The sequence below is a fragment of the Ursus arctos genome, unplaced genomic scaffold (assembly GCF_023065955.2).
Source record: "Ursus arctos isolate Adak ecotype North America unplaced genomic scaffold, UrsArc2.0 scaffold_12, whole genome shotgun sequence".
In the NCBI taxonomy this organism is placed as follows: domain Eukaryota; kingdom Metazoa; phylum Chordata; class Mammalia; order Carnivora; family Ursidae; genus Ursus; species Ursus arctos.
Window position 1 is genome coordinate 53,577,636 of NW_026622786.1, and position 20,102 is coordinate 53,597,737.

Here is a 20,102-nt window from a genome sequence, read left to right on the forward strand (position 1 = left end):
TGACTTGGCAACTGGGGCAGCTTTTCTGTCTCACTTGATGGTACAGCTGGAGAACGGAAGGAGGGAAGGATGGCATCTCCTAGGCAGGAGGACAAAGGGAAGGGCTGACTTCTCTTCAGTTGCTTTCTCATCCTTCCTTTTGGCCGGCCAAACCCAAACTCTATTGCACAGAATCATTTACTGTAGACGATCCTTTAAAACCAGTTTTAAAATTTCCATTCACCAGAGCATGGATATCACTTTGTTACAGAATATTTCTTTATAATGACAGTACTGCAGGGCTCAATGAAGGGCTAAGTGATATAAATTGTTCATTCTTCATTCCACAGATAGTAAGTGAGCACAGAGGACACAGTAGTGGATGCTACCGTGTTCTGGGAGGTCAGACATGTGGTCAGAGTGACGCACCAGGACTCCTGTGCGCACAAACCAGCGTCAGAACTGTCAGGGAATGTTTGAGGGACTCCACGACAATCATGCCATGTTTGAGGATACCAAAAAGGATGCCTGATCAACACTGCCTGATTTGCACCAGACCCCAGCCCTGTGGAGGAGCACGTGAACTAGCTAGTACAGACCTAGCTAATGGACTGGCAGGCCCTGGAAGGGGAAAAAGAAACAGGGGACATCGGGGGAAAAAAAAGCACATGAGAGATCAGTTTGACAGAACGAGTCTGAACAGCACAGCTTGCTGTTAGGGGGGTAATGATAGCAGCTACTATGCCTGGCTGCTGTGTACGGCTGGAAGAAGGAGGGGCAGGATAGAGAAGAAAGAACTATGTGTCACTAGGGCCCCAACCCTCATTTGCGATGAACCCCTCTGGGCATAAGGAGCCAACAGCATTATTCTGCTAACTGCAGAGTGAACACAGGCGCAGTGGAGACACTGCGCTAAGTCAAGAAGAGGTCACTGGCAGGATAAGAGTGAGCAAAACAAGGGTATCAAAAAACAAAACAAAACAAAACAAAGCAAAAACAAACCAACCACTGGTCAATAGAGCAGAAAGATTGAAGAGTCTCAGGTGTGATTTCCACATGGACTCCTAGAAGGAATATCTTGGGGATGAACTCTTCAGAACAAAAAGCTGAACATTTTGCTAATCAAGAGGAAAGGAGTCCCAGTTCAGCGAGATCTGGGGTACTGCAGGTGAAATCTGGGAAATATCCATTATAGATCAAAGAGTTAAAATCAGATGTCGTATCTTTACGATGGGTAAATAAGTTTCAGTCAGTACCACCTATCCATACGACCATAACATTTAAAAATATAAGCTTATGATCACTGATAAAGAAGAACCACTTTTTGATTGGCTTTTTGATAAATGACTGGCTTGACAAAGAGGTGCAATAGGAGAAATCTTAGTATGATTCCAATACTGAAAATGGATACAGAAAATATTCCCTTATAGAACAATTATTTGCTAGATCACTTATTTGCTATAAATGCATAATTAATAATTGGCAAAAATAATAAGTAGGCACTTCTTACTTTGTGATGGTTGGTTGAAAAGTCCTAGAACTACTTGTTTGTACAGAGATTCATCTTTAATCAGCATTTGGGCTGCTTCCAAATTCACGGGATTTTCTAGCGCTGGATTAGAAAGCATAACCTGTAGGAAAAAAATATAAAAGTTCAGGTTTTTAAAGTAAACTCTTCTGCTAGAGCAAAAAAACAAGCCAACACATACTACAGTAACAAGCATTTATTACATGGCTATTATGTATCCATCTGGAGACAGATACAAAGACAAATGAGACATAGTTCCTACTCTCAAGAAACTCTTGGTCTATCTTGGTGTTATTCTGTACATTCATGAGCCAAACATTAGGATCAAATCAAGTTACAAGTTCCTTCCTCTAGCCTATTCCTTTCTATCACATGGATTTAAATTCAATTTATATATAAAGGAAACTAAACATTAGTAAACACTGAAACGTTTCCTTTTTTTTTTTTTTTTTTTTAAGATTTCATTTATTTATTTGACAGAGAGAGAGAGAGACAGTGAGAGAGGGAACACAAGCAGGGGGAGTGGGAGAGGGAGAAGCAGGTTCCCTGCTGAGCACGGAGCCCAATGCGGGGCTCGGTCCTAGGACCCTGGGATCATGACCTGAGCCAAAGGCAGATGCCTAATGACTGAGCCACCCAGGTGCCCCCACTGAAACATTTCCATTAAAAAAATAAGTTTAATTTTTAACATAAGATCATATTTAGATCACGGATAAACAAACATAGGTAAAAGGCTGCGTATACTTCAACATCCCTCCAGTTCAGTGAATGAATTTGGTATGTGTAGTTTTCTATGCTTCTGTAGCAAATGAGCACAAATGTAGCAGCTTAAAACAATGCCAATTTATTATCTCACATTTCTGTAGGTGGCAAATCTGAGGTGGACAGTCTGGTTTCTCTTTTCCAGATTTACTAAGACTAAAATCAAAGTGTCAGCTGGTTGGGTTCTTCTCAGAGGTTCTGAAAGAATCTGTTTTCACCCTCATTCAGGTTGTTTGTTAGCTGAATTCAGTCCCTTGCATTTGTAGGACTGAGGTCCCTGTTTCTTTACTGCTGTTAGCTGGGGGCCATCCTTAGCTCCAAGAGGTCTCTTGCAAATTACATCTGAACCCCTACATTTCAGAGTAATTGAGTAGGAAAAATCCTTCTTACACTTGGAATCTTTCTGATGTTCCCTCCTGCCACATCCATTCTCCTTCTTCTACTCTATTTCTCTGAGCGACTCTTCTGCCTTCATCTTCTGTTGTTAAGGGGTCACATAATTACGTCGGGTCCACCTCTATAATTCAGGAGAACCTTCCTATTTTAAGCTGATTAACTGTAATTCCATCTGCAAAGCCCTTTTACAGCAGTATGTAGATTAGATTGGATAACCAGAGGATGGGAACCTTGGAGGGATATCTTTAAAATTCTGCCTGCCGCCTGGGTGGCTCAGTCAGATAAGCGGCTGCCTTTGGCTGGGGTCATGACCCTGGGGTTCTGGGATGGAGCCCTACATCGGGCTCCCTGCTGAGCAGGGAATCCGCTTCCACTGCTCCCCCTGCTCGTGCTCTCTCTCTAATAAATAAGCTCTTAACAAAATAAAATAAGACTTTGCCTGCTATAGTATATGTGTACCTGGACAAAATATGGGACCAGTAGTAACTTAATAGTTCTGCTAGTCTTGTTTATCTGGCACATCAAAATTATTTATTTGCCCAAATTGCAAACATTTATTCAATAACTTCCATATTTTGAATATTATAACATGCAAATTAGATAATAAAATATAGCCAAAATAATAACTACCAGAATACCTAAGTGTAGCTGAAGGTCATAGTGGATAACTGTGACTTAAGTGTCACAGAAATGACAACAGTCATCGCTAATGAAAGCAATTATCTGACATCTGATATTTCAAAGGCAATAAGAATTTACTGCTGTTTATTGAATCTTTCTGTTTGGAAAACACATCTGAGCTGTATCTCCAAGAATATTCTGAGTTGCTTAAATAAGGATTCAGTGTGGATTGCACTATACCTTTCAAAGTGGGTAGGAAGCAGATGAAACTTATCTTCAAGAGTAAGCTTTTGGTCTTTGGCTGGAGTGATAATTCTACTCAGAGAGACACATCTGGTAAAGTTTATTCAGTAGTCTTTGCATTGACACTATGCCTAAGACCTTGTCATATTATGTGTACACAAGCTACTAAGTATATTTAATGATTTTTAAGAACTGGAATATATTAAAATGTATGAATCAGACACCCTGCTAAAATAGTAAAAAGAAAAGGTCCGATTTTTATTTTTTTTAAAGATTCTCTTTATTTATTTGTCAGAGAGAGAGATAGCACACGCACACATGGGGGGGGTGGCGTCAGAGGGAGAAGCAGGCTTCCTGCTGAGCAAAGAGCCCGATGTGGGACTCAATCCCAGGACCCTGGGATCATGACCTGAGCTGAAGGCAGATGCTTAACTGACTGAGTCACCCAGGCATCCCAAGGTGCAACTTTTAAATTAGCCATGTGATAGTGTGGAACAACATAAGCAACTTTCCAGAGGATAAGTACAAAAAACTGGAGCATCAATAAAACACTGCAGCAGTAGGTACAATTTATAATTTCCAATTAAATCCCATGAATTTGGAATTCCTGTTATGGATGAGTGTTGCTATTTATCTTTGCATTATATGTTTAAGTATAAGTGTTCTTATAACCTTTTATAAGATTATAAAAATTTTAAGAGGAGATGATTAGTGTATTTAGACTTTAAAATATTTTAAACACCATTTCAAATGCTACTCCCTTGAATAATAATGTGATAATTATACATATGTCTCATCTATTATTCAAAGAGAAATATTCAGAAACTATGGTCCATCCATGTACTGTCCATTACATAGGCACTAGCCATATGTGGCTATTTAAATTGAAATTAAACAAAATAAATGAAAAACCCAGTTCTCCTCAGTTACACTAGCCACATTTCAAGTGCACAGTAGCCACATGGCTAGTGCCTACTGTATTGGACAGCGCACATATTGGACATTCCCATTGGTGCAGGAAGTTCTACTGGCAGCGCTGACCTTGAAGGAACTATTAAATAGCCATTAAAATATTAACTGCAGGGGTGCCTGGGTGGCATAGTGGTTAAGCGTCTGCCTTCGGCTCAGGGCGTGATCCTGGCGTTCTGGGATCGAGCCCCACATCAGGCTCCTCTGCTGTGAGCCTGCTTCTTCCTCTCCCACTCCCCCTGCTTGTGTTCCCTCTCTCGCTGGCTGTCTCTATCTCTGTCGAATAAATAAATAAAATCTTTAAAAAACAATATTAACTGCAGCAATATGAAAATTACTTGAAATAAAATGGTAAGTGAAAAATAAATAGGTCAAATAATTTATACATATAAACCATATTTGGAACAATGTAAAAAATTCAGGTTCATTCTTTCATTTGTGTTACTTAGTATCTACTGTCAGCACTGTCTTTTGTAGGTACTGGGGAATCAGACATGATTGGACCTATTCCCTGACCTCTAGGAGCTTGTAGTTCAATAGCAGAAGACAGATAAGAAAATAGGGGCGCCTGGGTGGCTCAGTCATTGGGCCTCTGCCTTCGGCTCAGGGCATGATCCCGGACTGTTCTGGGATCGAGCCCCACATTGGGCTCCTCCGCTGGGAGCCTGCTTCTTCCTCTCCCACTCCCCCTGCTTGTGTTCCCTCTCTCGCTAGCTGTCTCTCTGTCAAATGAATAAATAAAATCTTAAAAAAAAAAAAAAAAAGAAAGGAAACAGTGTGTGCATTATAGTATTACAGTCCTCTCACAGAAATTTGCCTAGAGTACCACTCAATGGGTGGGAGACAAAAGAAATCCCTCAAACACCAAAGCCATCAATTCTACCTCTGCAAGAAAGTCAGGAAAGGCACCGCAGTGGAGGACTCATTGGCCCTGACTCTTCCAATGTATGCAACTGCTTCCCAGATAGAGCAAGAGGGAAGGAGAAAATGGGTTGCCAGTGACTGAGCACTTTTTAAGGTTCAAGACTTGCTTGGGTTTGTAACTTTAGAATTGAGAACTCTATGTTTTTTAACCTGAATTGAACCAAGCACTGTGAGTGAAGAAAAGCATGAAGATACAATAGGAGCAGGTGTGCTCAGTGCTGTTAGGGAGAGTCTGAAGCCCAGGTGTGAAGACGAGTAGATCCTTTGTCAGGCAATAGAACTGAGGCTAACCCTGCAGTGAACGTGCAACTGAAAGATTTTAAACAAAATCAGGGGAGAAAACATTAGAGGGAAATGCTAATCACAGTAGGGTTAGGACTTTTCTTTATGATTATCAGTGATTTTCTTTTCCTTTCTACTATCTTTTTTTTATTATTTTATTTTAGAGAGAAAGAGCGTGCTCTGGATAAGTAGTATTAATGGCAGGGAGGGGCAGCGGGAGAAGGAAAGAGTAAATTCCAAGCTGACTTCCTGCTGAGCCTTCAAATATTCAGTTTTACTATTCCTTTTTTTTTTTTTTAAGCTTTATTTATTTATTTGAGAGAAAGAGAGAGAGAGAGCACACAGTCTTTGCTGGGGTGAGGGGAGGCAGAGGGAGAGGGGAGAGAGAATCTCAAGCAAACTCCCTGCTGAGTGCAGAGCCTGATGTGGGACTCCATCTCACCACATTGAGATCATGACCTGAGCCAAAATCAAGAGTCAGATGCTTAACCGACTGAGTGACCCAGGCGCCCCTAAGTTTTACTAATCTTAAGGCAGATCCTAGTCCAGGTAGAAGAGATAGGAATGTGACTCAGTTTGAAGGAATCAAAAAGATCAACTCCAGATATTTGCATATCATGCTCACTTCTTTACAGTTTTTGCTCAAATGTCTCTCCCCAAATATGGCCTAGCACAGGTAGGAGCTCAATAGATATTTGTTGGATGAATGAATAAGTTTGAACATTTAATCTCTAAGAAAGACTGCTTTTCTCAGTATACTAAGATGACTAGACAAATTTTTTTTTCAAAAATAAGAAATGGGATTTGTATTATAATTCTATGTGATTGAGAGAATTCAATTAATACAGAATACTTCATTCTGTAAGTATTCCAAATAATCAAAATTTACTAGTTTATCTTCAGATACTATTAATGATGAGTAGGTCCACGGAAACATCACTGAGCCAGATTATAGGTGGTCAAAGCAAGTGCCACTGAAATAACTTATTTTAGCACCAGTTGAGAAAGGAGGTTTTTTGAGGGTCAGAAACAACAGAACACTGAGGCATGCTTCTAAGGACCATGAATCCAGGGGCAAAGGTCCATTTCAGAAACAGGCATCAATCTGACGGGATGAAAACAATCCCTGCTTTAATTGTTCACTGGATTTGATTTGAAAGTTTATAAAAGAGCAAGTAGCTAGCACTGTCAGCAACAAAAGATAAAGCTGAACATTTTAAGTAGTAGTCATTTGATTCACTTTTCTGAGGAAGGCAAAGTTCATGAATGAGGAAAGATCATTTCCAATATGATGAAGTAAAAAGTTAGAAGCCAAAAGAAAACTTGAGACTATATTTCTAGAATTGAAACCATCCAGTTCTTTTTAAAATGAAACATATATTCTTTCATTGTAAAGGGCAGTAACTATCAATTTCACTTTAAAATAATAATCTTGGGATGTCTGGGTGGCTCAGTTTTAAGCATCTGCCTTTGGCTCAGGTCACGATCACAGGGTCCTGGGATCGAGTCCCACATCGGGCTCCTTGCTTAGTGGAGAGCCTGCTTCTCCTTCTGCCTGCCGCTCTCCCTGCTTGTGCTCTCTCTCTCTGACAAATAAATAAACAAAATCTTTAAAAAAAAATCTTTATAAGTTCCACTTTATAGCCTTGGTGTAAAAATATTGATTTAAATAAGCTTACTCAAATCCTTCAAACACTTAAATATTCACTGTACATCGTATTCCTTATATTTTGAATAACTGGGATTGTTGAAAGTATTAAAGAACATGATGTTAATTATATTCATCCGTTCTTACCTGGAGGGCAAGTAAGATGCTGCTCAAGGTATAGCTTGTAGTCCACTTATCAGGGTCATCCAAAAAATCTATACAGGCCCGACCAGTATTTTGGTCTACTGTATTAAAATAATATATGAATATTGACACATCTAATACAATTATTATTTACAATTCATGAACATCAAAATATCATAGGCAAAATCAGAAAGCAAAGACAAAGCAGAAAAGTATTTTCAATGAATGTGACTGACAGCTGATAGAGTGTAGCTGTTAAAAGCATGGGCTTTGGTGTCAGACACACATAGATCTGAATGTTGACTCCCCCACCTGTCAGCTCTGCTATTTTGAGCAATTTAACTTTACTTCTTTAGGTCTCACTTTCCTAATATGTAAAATGGGGATATGATGAAAGTACCTTCCCTCACTGAAAAGAATTAAAAAATAAAGTACTTAATAGAGTACCTGACATGTAGCAAATCCCCCCAAAGCATAGATACCCTTAATAATGGTCTTACTAATATATTTAAAAAAAAAAAACAACTTTGTAAATGACTAGAGAAACATTTCTACTCTTATAGAAAAATCCTGCAATAAAAAGTTGTGCACTGAAACGAAAATTTTAGAAAGTTAAAAAGAGGTGCTTGATTTGACATTGGACTGTAAAACTACAATAATTATAACCACAGGGTGGGACGTGAGATTAAACAATGTGATAAGAGCCTTGAAACAAATCCTAGTATGTATTAAAATTGTTGTATATTAAAAGCGCAATCATGACTCAGCAGCAAAAGAAGATTATCAACCAATGGCATTAACAAGTGCTGTGCAAATTACTCATTGTCCTTTGGTATTTAGGCTTCTTTTCTTCTACCTCTTCTGGAATAAGGAGTACTATGCCTGCCCCTGTATCCACCCTCTGTGTGGTTTTAGATAAATACTAGTTGCCCACAGTTTCCCAGCCTTTCCTCCAGCAAGATGTGGCCATGTTACTAAGCAGTAATCGTGGGATATCAGCATAAAGAAATCGGAAAGAAAGAAATTGTGGGACATTATGAGAAAGAAAGAAAGCGTTCAACTTCTAGATCATACTTCCTAAAGGAAGCTGTTTTGCCCTCTTTGTCTTTTCCCCTTCCCACTGGCTGGAAATGGTCACAGAGTAAAAGTCTTACATCCAGAAATGATACCCGCACGTTTAGGATGGCGAAACCTCCCTGCCAGCTTTGTTCTGTTATACACAGATTGGAAAGACAGAGAAACTTGGCCTGTGCCCTAACAAATTAATTAAATCAGTATTAAAAAAAAAGAATGGAGTTAAATATGAAAAATAAGACTATGGAATAACTAAAAGAATATTAAAATGATGATCTGATTGTGTTTGGAGAAAGGGTCATCTAAGTTTAAAGGTAACCGCAAAAATCTCAAAGGATAAGACTAATAGATTTGACTACATAAAAAATTTTAAATCCCAGATATAAAAAACTAGCATAAGCAAAATTTAAAAATTAGTGACAAAGGGAAATATTTGCAATATCTAAGACAATTTAGTAACATTGTTAAGTCTGACGGTTCACAAAATAAGAAATACAATCAACGGACAAAAAAATGTTTAACTCACAAGTATTCAGAGAAGTGCTTATTAAAATAACAGTGACATTTTTATCAAATTGGCAAAAATGTCTCTCAAGTTTCAATGCCCAGATTTGGAGAATGCTAAAATGAGGACTTCATAGAGTTATTGGTAGAAGTCTAAAAAACATCCCGAAAGGCAACTTGGCTTTATGTATCTAAAGACTTTGAACTGTATAGAGCCATTCTTTGGAGTTTGGGGGCTAATAAATAACACCCCCCCCTCCCAAGCTCATATATAATGAAACAGACCTAAGTGTTGAAAGATGGAAGTAAAAAACATCAACTCTACTGCGGGTAAGACTGAAATGTAGAATGCACGTGATCAATGGCTTTACTCGAGCTCCACAAAAGCCCCCCTGATTTGAACTTAACACCCAAACTGAAGGTCTGCCTGTTTCCTGTCTGGAGAAAGCAAGAGGGCACCCATTCTAAGGGAAGACTGGCTAGAAAGAAAGTGTTGAGAAAGTGCTGAACCACACATGTTCAATTTTTTCCTCCTATTTCCCCAATAGGTAAGTCACTCAAGGAGTGAAGGAGGGAAAGAAGAGCACAAGTTTCCTGTACTTTCCCTCCTAGAGTCAGAGGTTCTCTGTACTCTGGAAATGGAAGGTGTGAGGACTAGGAGATGAGAACACTGACCCCCCCATCACATTTAACCAGCAATTCCATTCATATTTATGTTAAGCAAATAATAGCAACTGTATGCAATAAATTGTGTACCATAAATTTAATTTTATACCTTAAATGTAAGTTTCAATTACAAAGTAATAATATACTTGGAAAAAATTATATAAAAGTATATAAAGTTAAATATGAAAGCTCCCTTGCCTACTAATACCACTCCTCAGAGTTATTACCAGTTGGTCTAGGAGCACCTGGGCGGCTCAGCTGGTTAAGAATCCGACTCTTGCTTTTGGCTCAGGTCGTGACTTCAGGGTCTTGAGATCAAGCCCTGTGTCAGGCTCTGTGCTCAGCGTGGAGTCTGCTTGAGAGATTCTCTCTCTCATTCTCTCTCTCTCTCTCTCCCCCTCTGCCCCTCCCCCCTTTCGTGTGCATGTGCATGTGTGTGCTCTCTCTCTCCAAAATAAATAAATAAAATTAAAAAAAAAATTACCAGTTGGTCTATACAAATATATATATACACCTGTGTGTGTGAGACTGTGTGTATCGGGTTTTTTTAATTAAATGGAATTATATCTTATGTGTTATTCTTTGAAGGTTTTTTTTTTTCATTTAAAAGTAAATCATCAATATATTTCTGGACATATTTATGAAAAAATATTTGAGCACCACCTATGTGCCAGGTAGTGAATATTCTAGGAATAGCAGGGACCAAAAAGTCTAGCTTTATATATCTTCCTTGTTATTTATACAGCTGTAAGATATTTTACTTAAAAATTCCTGTATTGGGGGCACCTGGGTGGCACAGTGGTTAAGCGTCTGCCTTCGGCTCAGGGCGTGATCCCGGCATTATGGAATCGAGCCCCACATCAGGCTCTTCCACTATGAGCCTGCTTCTTCCTCTCCCACTCCCCCTGCTTGTGTTCCCTCTCTCGCTGGCTGTCTCTGTCTCTGTCAAATAAATAAATAAAATCTTTTAAAAAAAAATTCCTGTATTAACAGACACTGGGATTATTTCTCTTTTCTCTATTTCCAAAATTGTTACTGGGAACAAACATCTTTAAATATTAAACATACTCTTCCACACTTGTGCTAGTATTTCTATGGAATAATTTATAAACACGGTATTTAGGGCTATTTGCGTTTTACAGCTGATTAGAAACTATCAAACCTCTTCCCAAAAAGGTCACACGGAGGTCATCATTATATCAGAGAACCCACCCACCCACATGTTTGCCCACCCCTACTAAAATTGTATAAATTTTTAACATTTTATAAACATAAGCAGTGAATCATAAATTTTTGTCTTAATACGCATTTATTTTCTTACTAGTGAGGCTGAACATCTTTTTATGTTTATTTTTGTTGTTTCTTCTATCAAGTGTTTGTTTATAACCTTTGCCTGTTTTTCTACTGTTTTTTTTCTTAGTGATTCTTAAGTGTTCTTTATATGTTGCAGATGCTCTGTTTTACACATTGCAAATATTGTACCTTGGTTTGCAAAAGTCAACGCATTTTGTCTCTGTTTATAATATTGTTGGCTGTAGAGAAGTTTTTAAAAGTTTATGTAGTTAAATGTGTCATGCTTTTTCAGTTTCTAGGTTTTATTGTATTTAGAAAAGCCTCTCACCAAGCTGACTAAAAATTCTATTCGATTTTCTTCTTTTTAGTATTTAAAACTTTTAGACTTTTTGATACATCAGGAATTCATTTTGTGTATAACTTGAATAGCAATCTAACTCATTTCTTTCTAAAATGTTAATTTGTCGGGGCGCCTGGGTGGCACAGCGGTTAAGCGTCTGCCTTCGGCTCAGGGCGTGATCCCAGCGTTGTGGGATCAAGCCCCATATCAGGCTCCTCTGCTATGAGCCTGCTTCTTCCTCTCCCACTCCCCCTGCTTGTGTTCCCTCTCTCGCTGGCTGTCTCTATCTCTGTCAAATAAATAAATAAAATCTTTAAAAAAAATGTTAATTTGTCAGTACATTTTTTATGATAATAAAAAATCAGATCCAATGAGAATAGTGAATACAAGAATAGTTAAGTTTATCATTAATCATTATAAATGACCTAAGAATGTTTAATAATGCAGAAATAAATATTTCATTTTATAAACTTCATATGTAATACTTCAACTATGTAGAAGAAATACATACATAGTAAAAAGGAAGTAAATTTGTTTAAATGTTGAGAGGAATAGCTCTCTGAATTAGGATTCAAAGTGATAATTTTTTTTCTGTCTTTTTATATTTTCCCCAATAAGCATGCTTACTAAATATACAATAACCAAGTTTTTAGAAACATTATCAAACACTTATAAAGAAAAAGGATAATAGGGACAGAGCCCCAATGACAAAAATCTCATTTGGTACTTACCATTTGGATGAAAAGGAATTGTGAGGAATTTCACAATTGGAGGGACAAAATTGTACTGCGATGTAAAGTTTATTGTCAGTTGGAAGAATAATCCTATGATAAAGAAACAAACATTTTTACTGAAGTGTCATGTTGTATTGATTAACTGAAACCTGAAGTTTCTCTTTAGCTTAGCCTCCTCGAGGTCCCTAGAGTTTTAATTATAAGCAAATCGGATCATCAGGGACATAGAGTCCTCTAGATCGTCTAATAGGCTCCTCACAGTCTAATCCCACTGTGTTTTCAGTCTGTTTCCCACCAGTCCTCTCCGTCCACTAACTCCATCCCCTAACACTTGCCCTTTTCACTGCATTGTTCATATTTACTGAACTCACAGCTCCAGAACCACCTCTTGTTTATACGCTTTTGCCATGCTGTTCACTCAGACTGAATTTCCTTCCCCTCCTTCTAAACTCTTACCCATTCTTCAGGATTCAGCTCAAATGTCGCTTCCTTGAGAAGCCAGCCATTCCTGACTTTCCAAGGCAAAATTAATGAATCACTGCCTTCTCAGCAATATGTTCAAAAACATATTAGAGTTTATTGTAATTAGCCACTTGTATTTTTCTCCCCTACTTCACTCAACAGCTCCATTTTGTTAATCCACAAAGAAAGAGTGCATGGTCATTAAAGTTTATAGTGGCCCAGTCTTCTTGAGAATTATGAAAATTTTGGGGAAAATCATAGAGGAAAAAAATGAGAGATAATTGTGGGATTTTTATGCAAGTAGGAATTTTGATAGATATTCTCTGATTTCATGGAAGACTTACATGATATTTCCAATTGATATGTTTTATTGTGTCTGCTTCTTAAAAGTGTAATAACATTAAAATTTGGCATACAGAAAAATTCAAATCTAAAATTCCCATCCACATTAACAAATGGCAAGAAATTAAGCCACATGATGAAAAAATAACATGTGAATACCTTTAGAATTCTAGAGAATTTATATACTGTAACCTTATTATACATGTAAAGAACATAGGCTAATAATGGTATAAAGACTTTTAAAAAGTAAATTGGTTTGGAAAACACAAACCATGCCAGAATGTATTCTGTAGACCTTCAATATCGGCTCCCCATTCCATTAGATCTTCACTTACAGGAAAGGCAGTAATACCCTTTAATAAAAAAAAAAAAATCAAAGCAGAAGAAAAGATTTAATATCACAGCTTTGAAAATCAAGTTACAGTGAATTCTAAAAACTCTACATTTTCTTTTCCTGATAAATTTATTTATTTGTTGATTTGGGGAGATGTTGTATATTATATGTTGTCTTATTATACAGATTCCAAAAAACACACAATAGTAAATTTAAAATAAATCATAAGCATGGAAATCACAAGTGGGACTACAAAGTCAAGTTTGAGATGTGGCTTATATAAATCAATAGCTAATTTAAGATTCCAAATAGACTCCCACTCCCCCTGCTTGTGTTCCCTCTCTCACTGGCTGTCTCTATCTCTGTCAAATAAATAAATAAAAAATCTTAAAAAAAAAAAAAGATTCCAAATAGAAAAGACGGGAACAGTTGGAAAGATGCATTTCTTCAAAGCTTTAAAAAACTATATGGAGGCTATATGGGGGGCATGAAGTAGAAAATTTTCATCAAGAAAAACACAACTCCAAAATCATGTTTGTATATAAAAATAAAATTTTCCTATGCTTGAGGTAATGTCCCAATAGAGGGACAAGAATGTATTTAATGGAAAAGTTTATCATTTATGCCAAGGGATAGACTTAAAGATAGTCAACGAATATTTCTAACCAACCACATAGTTATTTAAGTATGTTAAATGTTAGTCTGGATAAACATTATATTTCTATTATCTACATTATTTATAGTTACATATCACTTCTTTCTTCATCAAATTCACTTTTACCAGAGAACCACAAAGTTCAGGTAGAGCAGAAACAAACAACACCATATGTTAGGTTGGTATGTCTGGGATTGTTGTTGGACTCAGTGATTGTTCCTAACATCCCCAGTGAAGACAATTCTTCTATAGCACAGGTGGAAACAGAACAATGCCATTGAACTACACCTGAGGCGACTGTTGGCAGCTCTCTGAGCCCTCCAAGGTGGCTTTCTTTCTATTCTTTCTCGTAAGTACTTCCCCCCTTCCATTTTTTATTCTCCGTAGAATAAGTGATACATCAGCCTGTGGCACCTATGGACCTCACTGTGGTGGCATTCGGGCAAAGCCCTCCTCTGCGTTAAAATTATAAGGGAAAGGCACTTATGCATTATGTATGACAACATCTGGTGAAAAGTGCACTAGACCGTGAGTAGTAGAACTTAAGACTTAAGAGCAAGGGGTTTGGAATCAGAAAGCCCTGTGATGGAATCCTGGGGCCAAGCATTTGCTGAACCTTTCTGGGGCTTAGGTTTCTGGTAGGTAAAACAAAACACTACTTATTTAATAATGTTGTACTTAATGAGCATAACCCTGTCCCTACTCATCACTATCTGATAGTCAGGGCTTAAATACACATAAATTCCTCAGCACAATATGCTCAATATTTTTAACTATTATTATTATTATGAAGTCATAATTCTTATTATTAGAATCTGACTGGTATGGTACAATCGATTCATTAAATAACAACACTGTAGTGGCAAATCAGGTTTAACTCGATTATGCCTCATAAACACAGGTTGAAATGCTTTCAACATTCGTACCCCAACGAAACACATCCCTCCAGGTTCCCAGTACTCACCTTAAAATTGTTCTCCTTCAACTCTTGGAAGTCTCTTTCCAGCAAGAAGTAAGCTCTGCGGTGCATGATAAGGCAGCTAGGGTCTGGCACTGGTCCCCACACGCCAAGCGTTTACTCTGAGACAGCTGTCCGAGATTACGGGTCACTCTCCCACACCTAGCAAACTCACATAAATTACTTGTTTTCTAGAACCCCAGAACTCTCTGTCCTCCCAAGATAAGTGGCTCCAAGTTGGACTTACAAGAGTGACTTTCTTATCTCCTCTGACTCCTCCCAACTCAGACTTCCAGAAGGAAAACGAGCACTTTCTCAACTGCGGCGCGCCACTGCAGTGCCAGCCCACAGCCCAGTCTCAAGGCAAACTTGCAGGAGCACCTGGGACAGCTCGTGTTGTTCGTGCACGAAGCCGGCGCGAGAGGTGGAAGCGGAGGGCAGCAGTTAGTTGGTGTAGTCTACGCTTCACAGGTGTCACGGGAGCCCGCTTTGCTGGAGGTCGCAAATCGGTTGCCAAGCAACAGGACCCTGCAGGAAAGTAGTGGAGCTTGACCGCCCCTCATCCAATCAGCGACGGGGGCAGGCCTCTGGAAACCTTCGCAGCCAATCGTCCAACCGTTTCACTTTGACAGGCCGTGGGATCCGTTGTCAAAGCAACACCCCCCCCCCCAAGCTACCTCAGTCCACCTATGTTGTAGACTGTACCCAATTTGTGTAGAGAGTGGATAAAGTCCCAGGATCTTTCAGAATCCTTCACTCGAAGTCCTCCTCTGAAATGCTTTCCTTTTTCTTTGAATACCAGAAACTATGGGGTAATAAGTTATCATTAGGTCCAAGTCTGAGCTTTAATATTAATCGTAACTTATACGGCAAGCTACCATACGTTAGCATACATAATTATGTCATAATTATGTCATCATACCCTACAGTTACCTTGGGAGGATGTTCCAGAAACAGAGAAGGACTTCAAATGTCTCAGGTTCCCCTCTTTCGCGACAGGGTTTTGCTCCTGCTATTCCTTCGATCTAGACATTTACCACATCCCTTCCACCCTTTCTCTCCCCCTCCCCCATTTTCCTTCACTCATCTTTTAGATTTAACTTTGCTCACGATTCCTTATGGGATCCTCTTAGACAAGATTAGGTTCCTCTCTTTTTTGATCTAGAGGACCCTATATTTATGCCCTCGTTAGCATTTTTCACACTGGATCACAATTGCCTATTGTCTTCTCCGGCAGACTGTGAGCTACTGGAAGGTGTTCACTTACCAGTGCCAACTACAGAAACTGGCAACATTGTTCAGAGTGGTTTTTGGTTATTTATTTGTTTTACTAATTTAATGGAAACTGTCAGTTCAATTAGTTCATTCATTCCACAAATATTAATTAATGACTTATTATGTACTGTGGAACAATTCAATCAAGTGACTGCCTTTATGGCTCCAGCATACAATGAAGTACGCAAAAACAAAACACATATACCCAAAACAAAAATCATAATTTCAGTACGTGGTAAGTGACATGTAGACAATAAAAGAGTATTGTGACTGAGAGTTCAGCAGGTAGGCGAGGGTTAGACATCATGGTCAGGGAAGACCTCTGTCAGGGGTGGATTTGGAGGTGATGCCTCAAACATAAGATGAAAAGGAGCCATCTTTATGAAATTGAGGGCAGATACTTCAGGAAGACAAAAACACAATAGTTCTACTCAGGAAAAAGCTAGGCTTAAAAAAGGAATCCCAGAGGTCTTGAAAGGATATGAGTGAGATGTAATTAGGGTGGGGCCCTACAGGCTGGGAGTTTGGGTTTTATTTGAATAGCAGTGGGAACCCACTGGATGGTTTTAAGTCTGAGAGAGTCATGCTCTGATTTACATTTACAAAATTACTCTGGCTATTTTGTGGAGACAGGATTGTGGGGGAAATAATTTGGAAGGCTCCATATTCAATTGCATGTCCAGGTATGATAGCTTATAAATTCTCCACAATATATTAATTTTACTAGCATTTTGACACAATAAAATGATTTTATTCTATATTTCATAAAGCTGAGTATAAAGGAATTTTTCCTATTAAAACATCAACCAGGATCTAAGATCAAATTTTTTTGGCTGCCTTTCATATCCATCAGATTTTAACTTGGATTTATGTAGGACTGTGAATGTAAAGGTGCAAGTGAAGAGAGGGCACTTCAGTGAGAAGAGAATGCGCTCAATTTGGGGGTTTTAGATTTCTTGATATCATGGTGGTCCTGTGGCTCTTTTGACTTCCACAGGGGAACACTGTGATACTTAATGCAGGACCCTTTGTTATTTCTTTAAAATTTTGTTCTAGGGGCGCCTGGGTGGCTCAGTCCATTAAGCGTCAGGCTCTTGATTTCAGCTCAGGTCATGATCTCGGTTATAAGATCAAGCCCGCGTTGGGCTCTGTGCTCAGCATGGAGTCTGCTTGAGATTCTCTCTCTCCCTTTGCCCCCTCCCTCCCCCTCCCCTCTTTTTAAAAAAAAAATTAAAATTTTGTTCTATGGGAAATTATGTTAAGGTAAAAGAAAAAGGTAAAATTAAAACATTCTTTGTTCTGAATTTTTAGAAATTGGTATTTAGGGGCGCCTGGGTGGCTCAGTCGTTAAGCGTCTGCCTTCGGCTCAGGGCGTGATCCCGGCATACTAGGATCGAGCCCCATGTCAGGCTCTTCCGCTGGGAGCCTGCTTCTTCCTCTCCCACTCCCCCTGCTTGTGTTCCTTCTCTCGCTGTCTGCCTCTCTCTCTGTCAAATAAATAAATAAAATCTTTAAAAAAAAAAAGAAATTGGTATTTATATTGTACTTTAATGCAATGAAAATCAAGTTGGTAAATTCTCATATGACCCCTCCTGGACCTCTCCTCAGGACTTCAGCCTCATATACTCAATTGCCTAGTTCTTAGCCAACTGTTTCAAAGATATTTTCAAATTGTCCAAAAATGAACCCATGACCTTTCCTCCCTTCCACCAGCCTTCTATTTCATTTTGTTCATTCAGTTTCTCAAGCTAGAAATCTGAAGGCCCCTCCGACTCCTCTTCCTCACGACTTACCTTCAATCACTCACAAAGACCTGCTGCTTTTCTAGCTTCTTCTCAAGCCTTATCACCAGTGCCTGAGCTCACAGCCTTGTTATTTCTTGCTAGAACACAGAACATCTTTATACTATACTCCTTGCCTCCAGACTTGCGTGTCATGGATACCTCATAGTAACCTATGTAAACCAACATGTGGTCATGTAATTCTCTGCTGAAAATAGCGCAAGAGATCTCCCTCACCACCCCAGCTTACCCTACCTCCATCTATAGGGTTTTAAATGTGGATTGACTTCTCAGGGTGTGGGTCGGGGGGCTAAAACTGTGGGCAACCTTGTATGTGTCTGTATATCTATGTGTGTACATGTGTTGCAAATAGACTTTTTTTTGGAAGAACGGGGTCACAGGATTCATTGATTTTAGGCTAGCCTATGATGTGAAAAGCTTAAGAAACCACGCACTCCAGAGTTAATCTGAGCTTCTTAACATGGTGCTGCAAAACCTCCCATGACATTATTCCCACTGACCCTTGCTTTATTGACGCCCACTCTGTTTCACATTCGAAGCAGCAGCGTCACTGACCTGCTTGTCTTTCCCCTCTATCTACCATCTTGCCTAGGCTCTCTACCTGGACTTTCTTCCTCTTCTTCTTTATCTGGCTAACCAGCTCTTACATGTGTTGAAAGACATAAATACTTCTCAGAGTCTTCCTGAAGTACCACGATGGGTTGTGTTCTCATTTAACCTGGGCACATCTCTGTAGATCATCACCACATTATTTTGAAATGATCTATTTATGGGGTTTTCTTCCTCACTAGAATGTAAATTCCTAAGGGCATGGAGACCTGTTTATTCATCACTGCATTCCCAGTACCAAGCACCTGGCTTGGAGGGACATCACTATATGCTGAATGAATTGAACTTAGCAGACAAAAAATTGGGGGGGCCAGGAGAGTGACCCTTCCATGACAGAACCAGACAGAAGCAGAGGAAGGGGTTTGCAGAGATGTGGGGTGGTGGGTGATTTAGAGGAGTTCAACCAGCCCTGGGCACATAGCAGGTTCAAGTCGGGAGAATAGTGACAAAATAGACAATGGAGGAGAAGAATCACTGACAGTAGGAGACCACAGAGCAGAGGGGCTGGAGAGCTATAGGCAGGGAGTAGATTGTAGGCACAATCCCCAGGGCACCAAGAGGAAGGTGCAGGTATTTAGAAAGGTCCGAAACATTGGGTCTCAAGGGACAAACAGGTTAGAACTCCTGGAATTGTTCTGGGAATGAAATTGCTGGGGAAAACAGCTTCCTGCCAGTCTGCGTCTGGGGGCATATTGTATTTGGAGGTACTAAGTAAACGGGATCACAGTTGTACTCACTGGCTGGCCAACACCGTGTGTTTTTACAATTAGCTTAGCTCCTGTGTGGATGGGAGATGGGCTTTGGTTACAGAGGCTCCTGAACTGATAAGTGGAACTGGGGCTTTGGAGAGGGGTGGGAGTGAGATATGTATGGACGCGTGTGCACGCATGGAGCATGTGGGAAGCAACTGGCTGGATTTGCTTCTTGGATTAATAACAGGAGCTGGAGACTAGTAGCATCAGATACTGTTTGGATACCTGAGTCACTCGAAATTGCAAACTTCTAAGTAGAGGCCTATCTGAAAATATTTTTCTCCATATGGGCTCACCTTCCGTTTATTATGGCATATGTTTTAATAAAATTTTCACATACGTGATAGCATTGATGTTATGTCCTTGCCATGTCTCATTTCTAAGCCATGTCCTTCTCTGCCTTGTTGATCAGATTTGTTGTTGTGGGTGTTTGTGTTTGTGTTTCCACAATCAGGAAAATAAATCCCATCTGTAGTCCTTCCACTGTCTTAGTTTATTAGTCTGGGTAAGTAACGTGTGCTCTCAGGACAGACCTGGTTTGTATCCCAAGATGCCTATGTTTGAATAGCTAGCTAGCATAGCCTGGAAGAAGCTACTTAGCCTCCCTGTTCCTGCATTTTCTCGCCTGTAGGATGCAGCCAGTAACGATACCTACTTCTCAGAAACATTGTGAAGGCTGAAAGCAGTAATGGCAGCCAAGCACTCTGTCACTGGCTGGCCCAGAGTGACAGTCAACATCAGTGCTTACAGTGTGCTGGGCACACTGTTCTGAGTGCTCTGGGGGCATTTGTTTCATTCTCAGAAAC

General features: G+C 39.4%; 1 protein-coding gene across 1 annotated transcript in view; it reads right to left on the bottom strand.

Moving 5' to 3' along the window:
* UBE2U (ubiquitin conjugating enzyme E2 U) overlaps positions 1 to 15,724 on the bottom strand; it is a 60,644-nt gene extending 44,920 nt beyond the window's left edge. The window contains exons 1-6 of the mRNA XM_057310602.1: positions 15,106 to 15,724; positions 14,865 to 15,020; positions 13,183 to 13,264; positions 12,105 to 12,197; positions 7,500 to 7,597; positions 1,490 to 1,610 (exon numbers count right to left, since the gene is read on the bottom strand). Of these exons, the coding sequence (XP_057166585.1) occupies positions 1,490 to 1,610; positions 7,500 to 7,597; positions 12,105 to 12,197; positions 13,183 to 13,264; positions 14,865 to 14,930 (460 nt within the window). The 5' untranslated portion in view covers positions 14,931 to 15,020; positions 15,106 to 15,724. The remainder of the gene's footprint in view (positions 1 to 1,489; positions 1,611 to 7,499; positions 7,598 to 12,104; positions 12,198 to 13,182; positions 13,265 to 14,864; positions 15,021 to 15,105) is intronic.
* Positions 15,725 to 20,102: the final 4,378 nt, after the last annotated feature.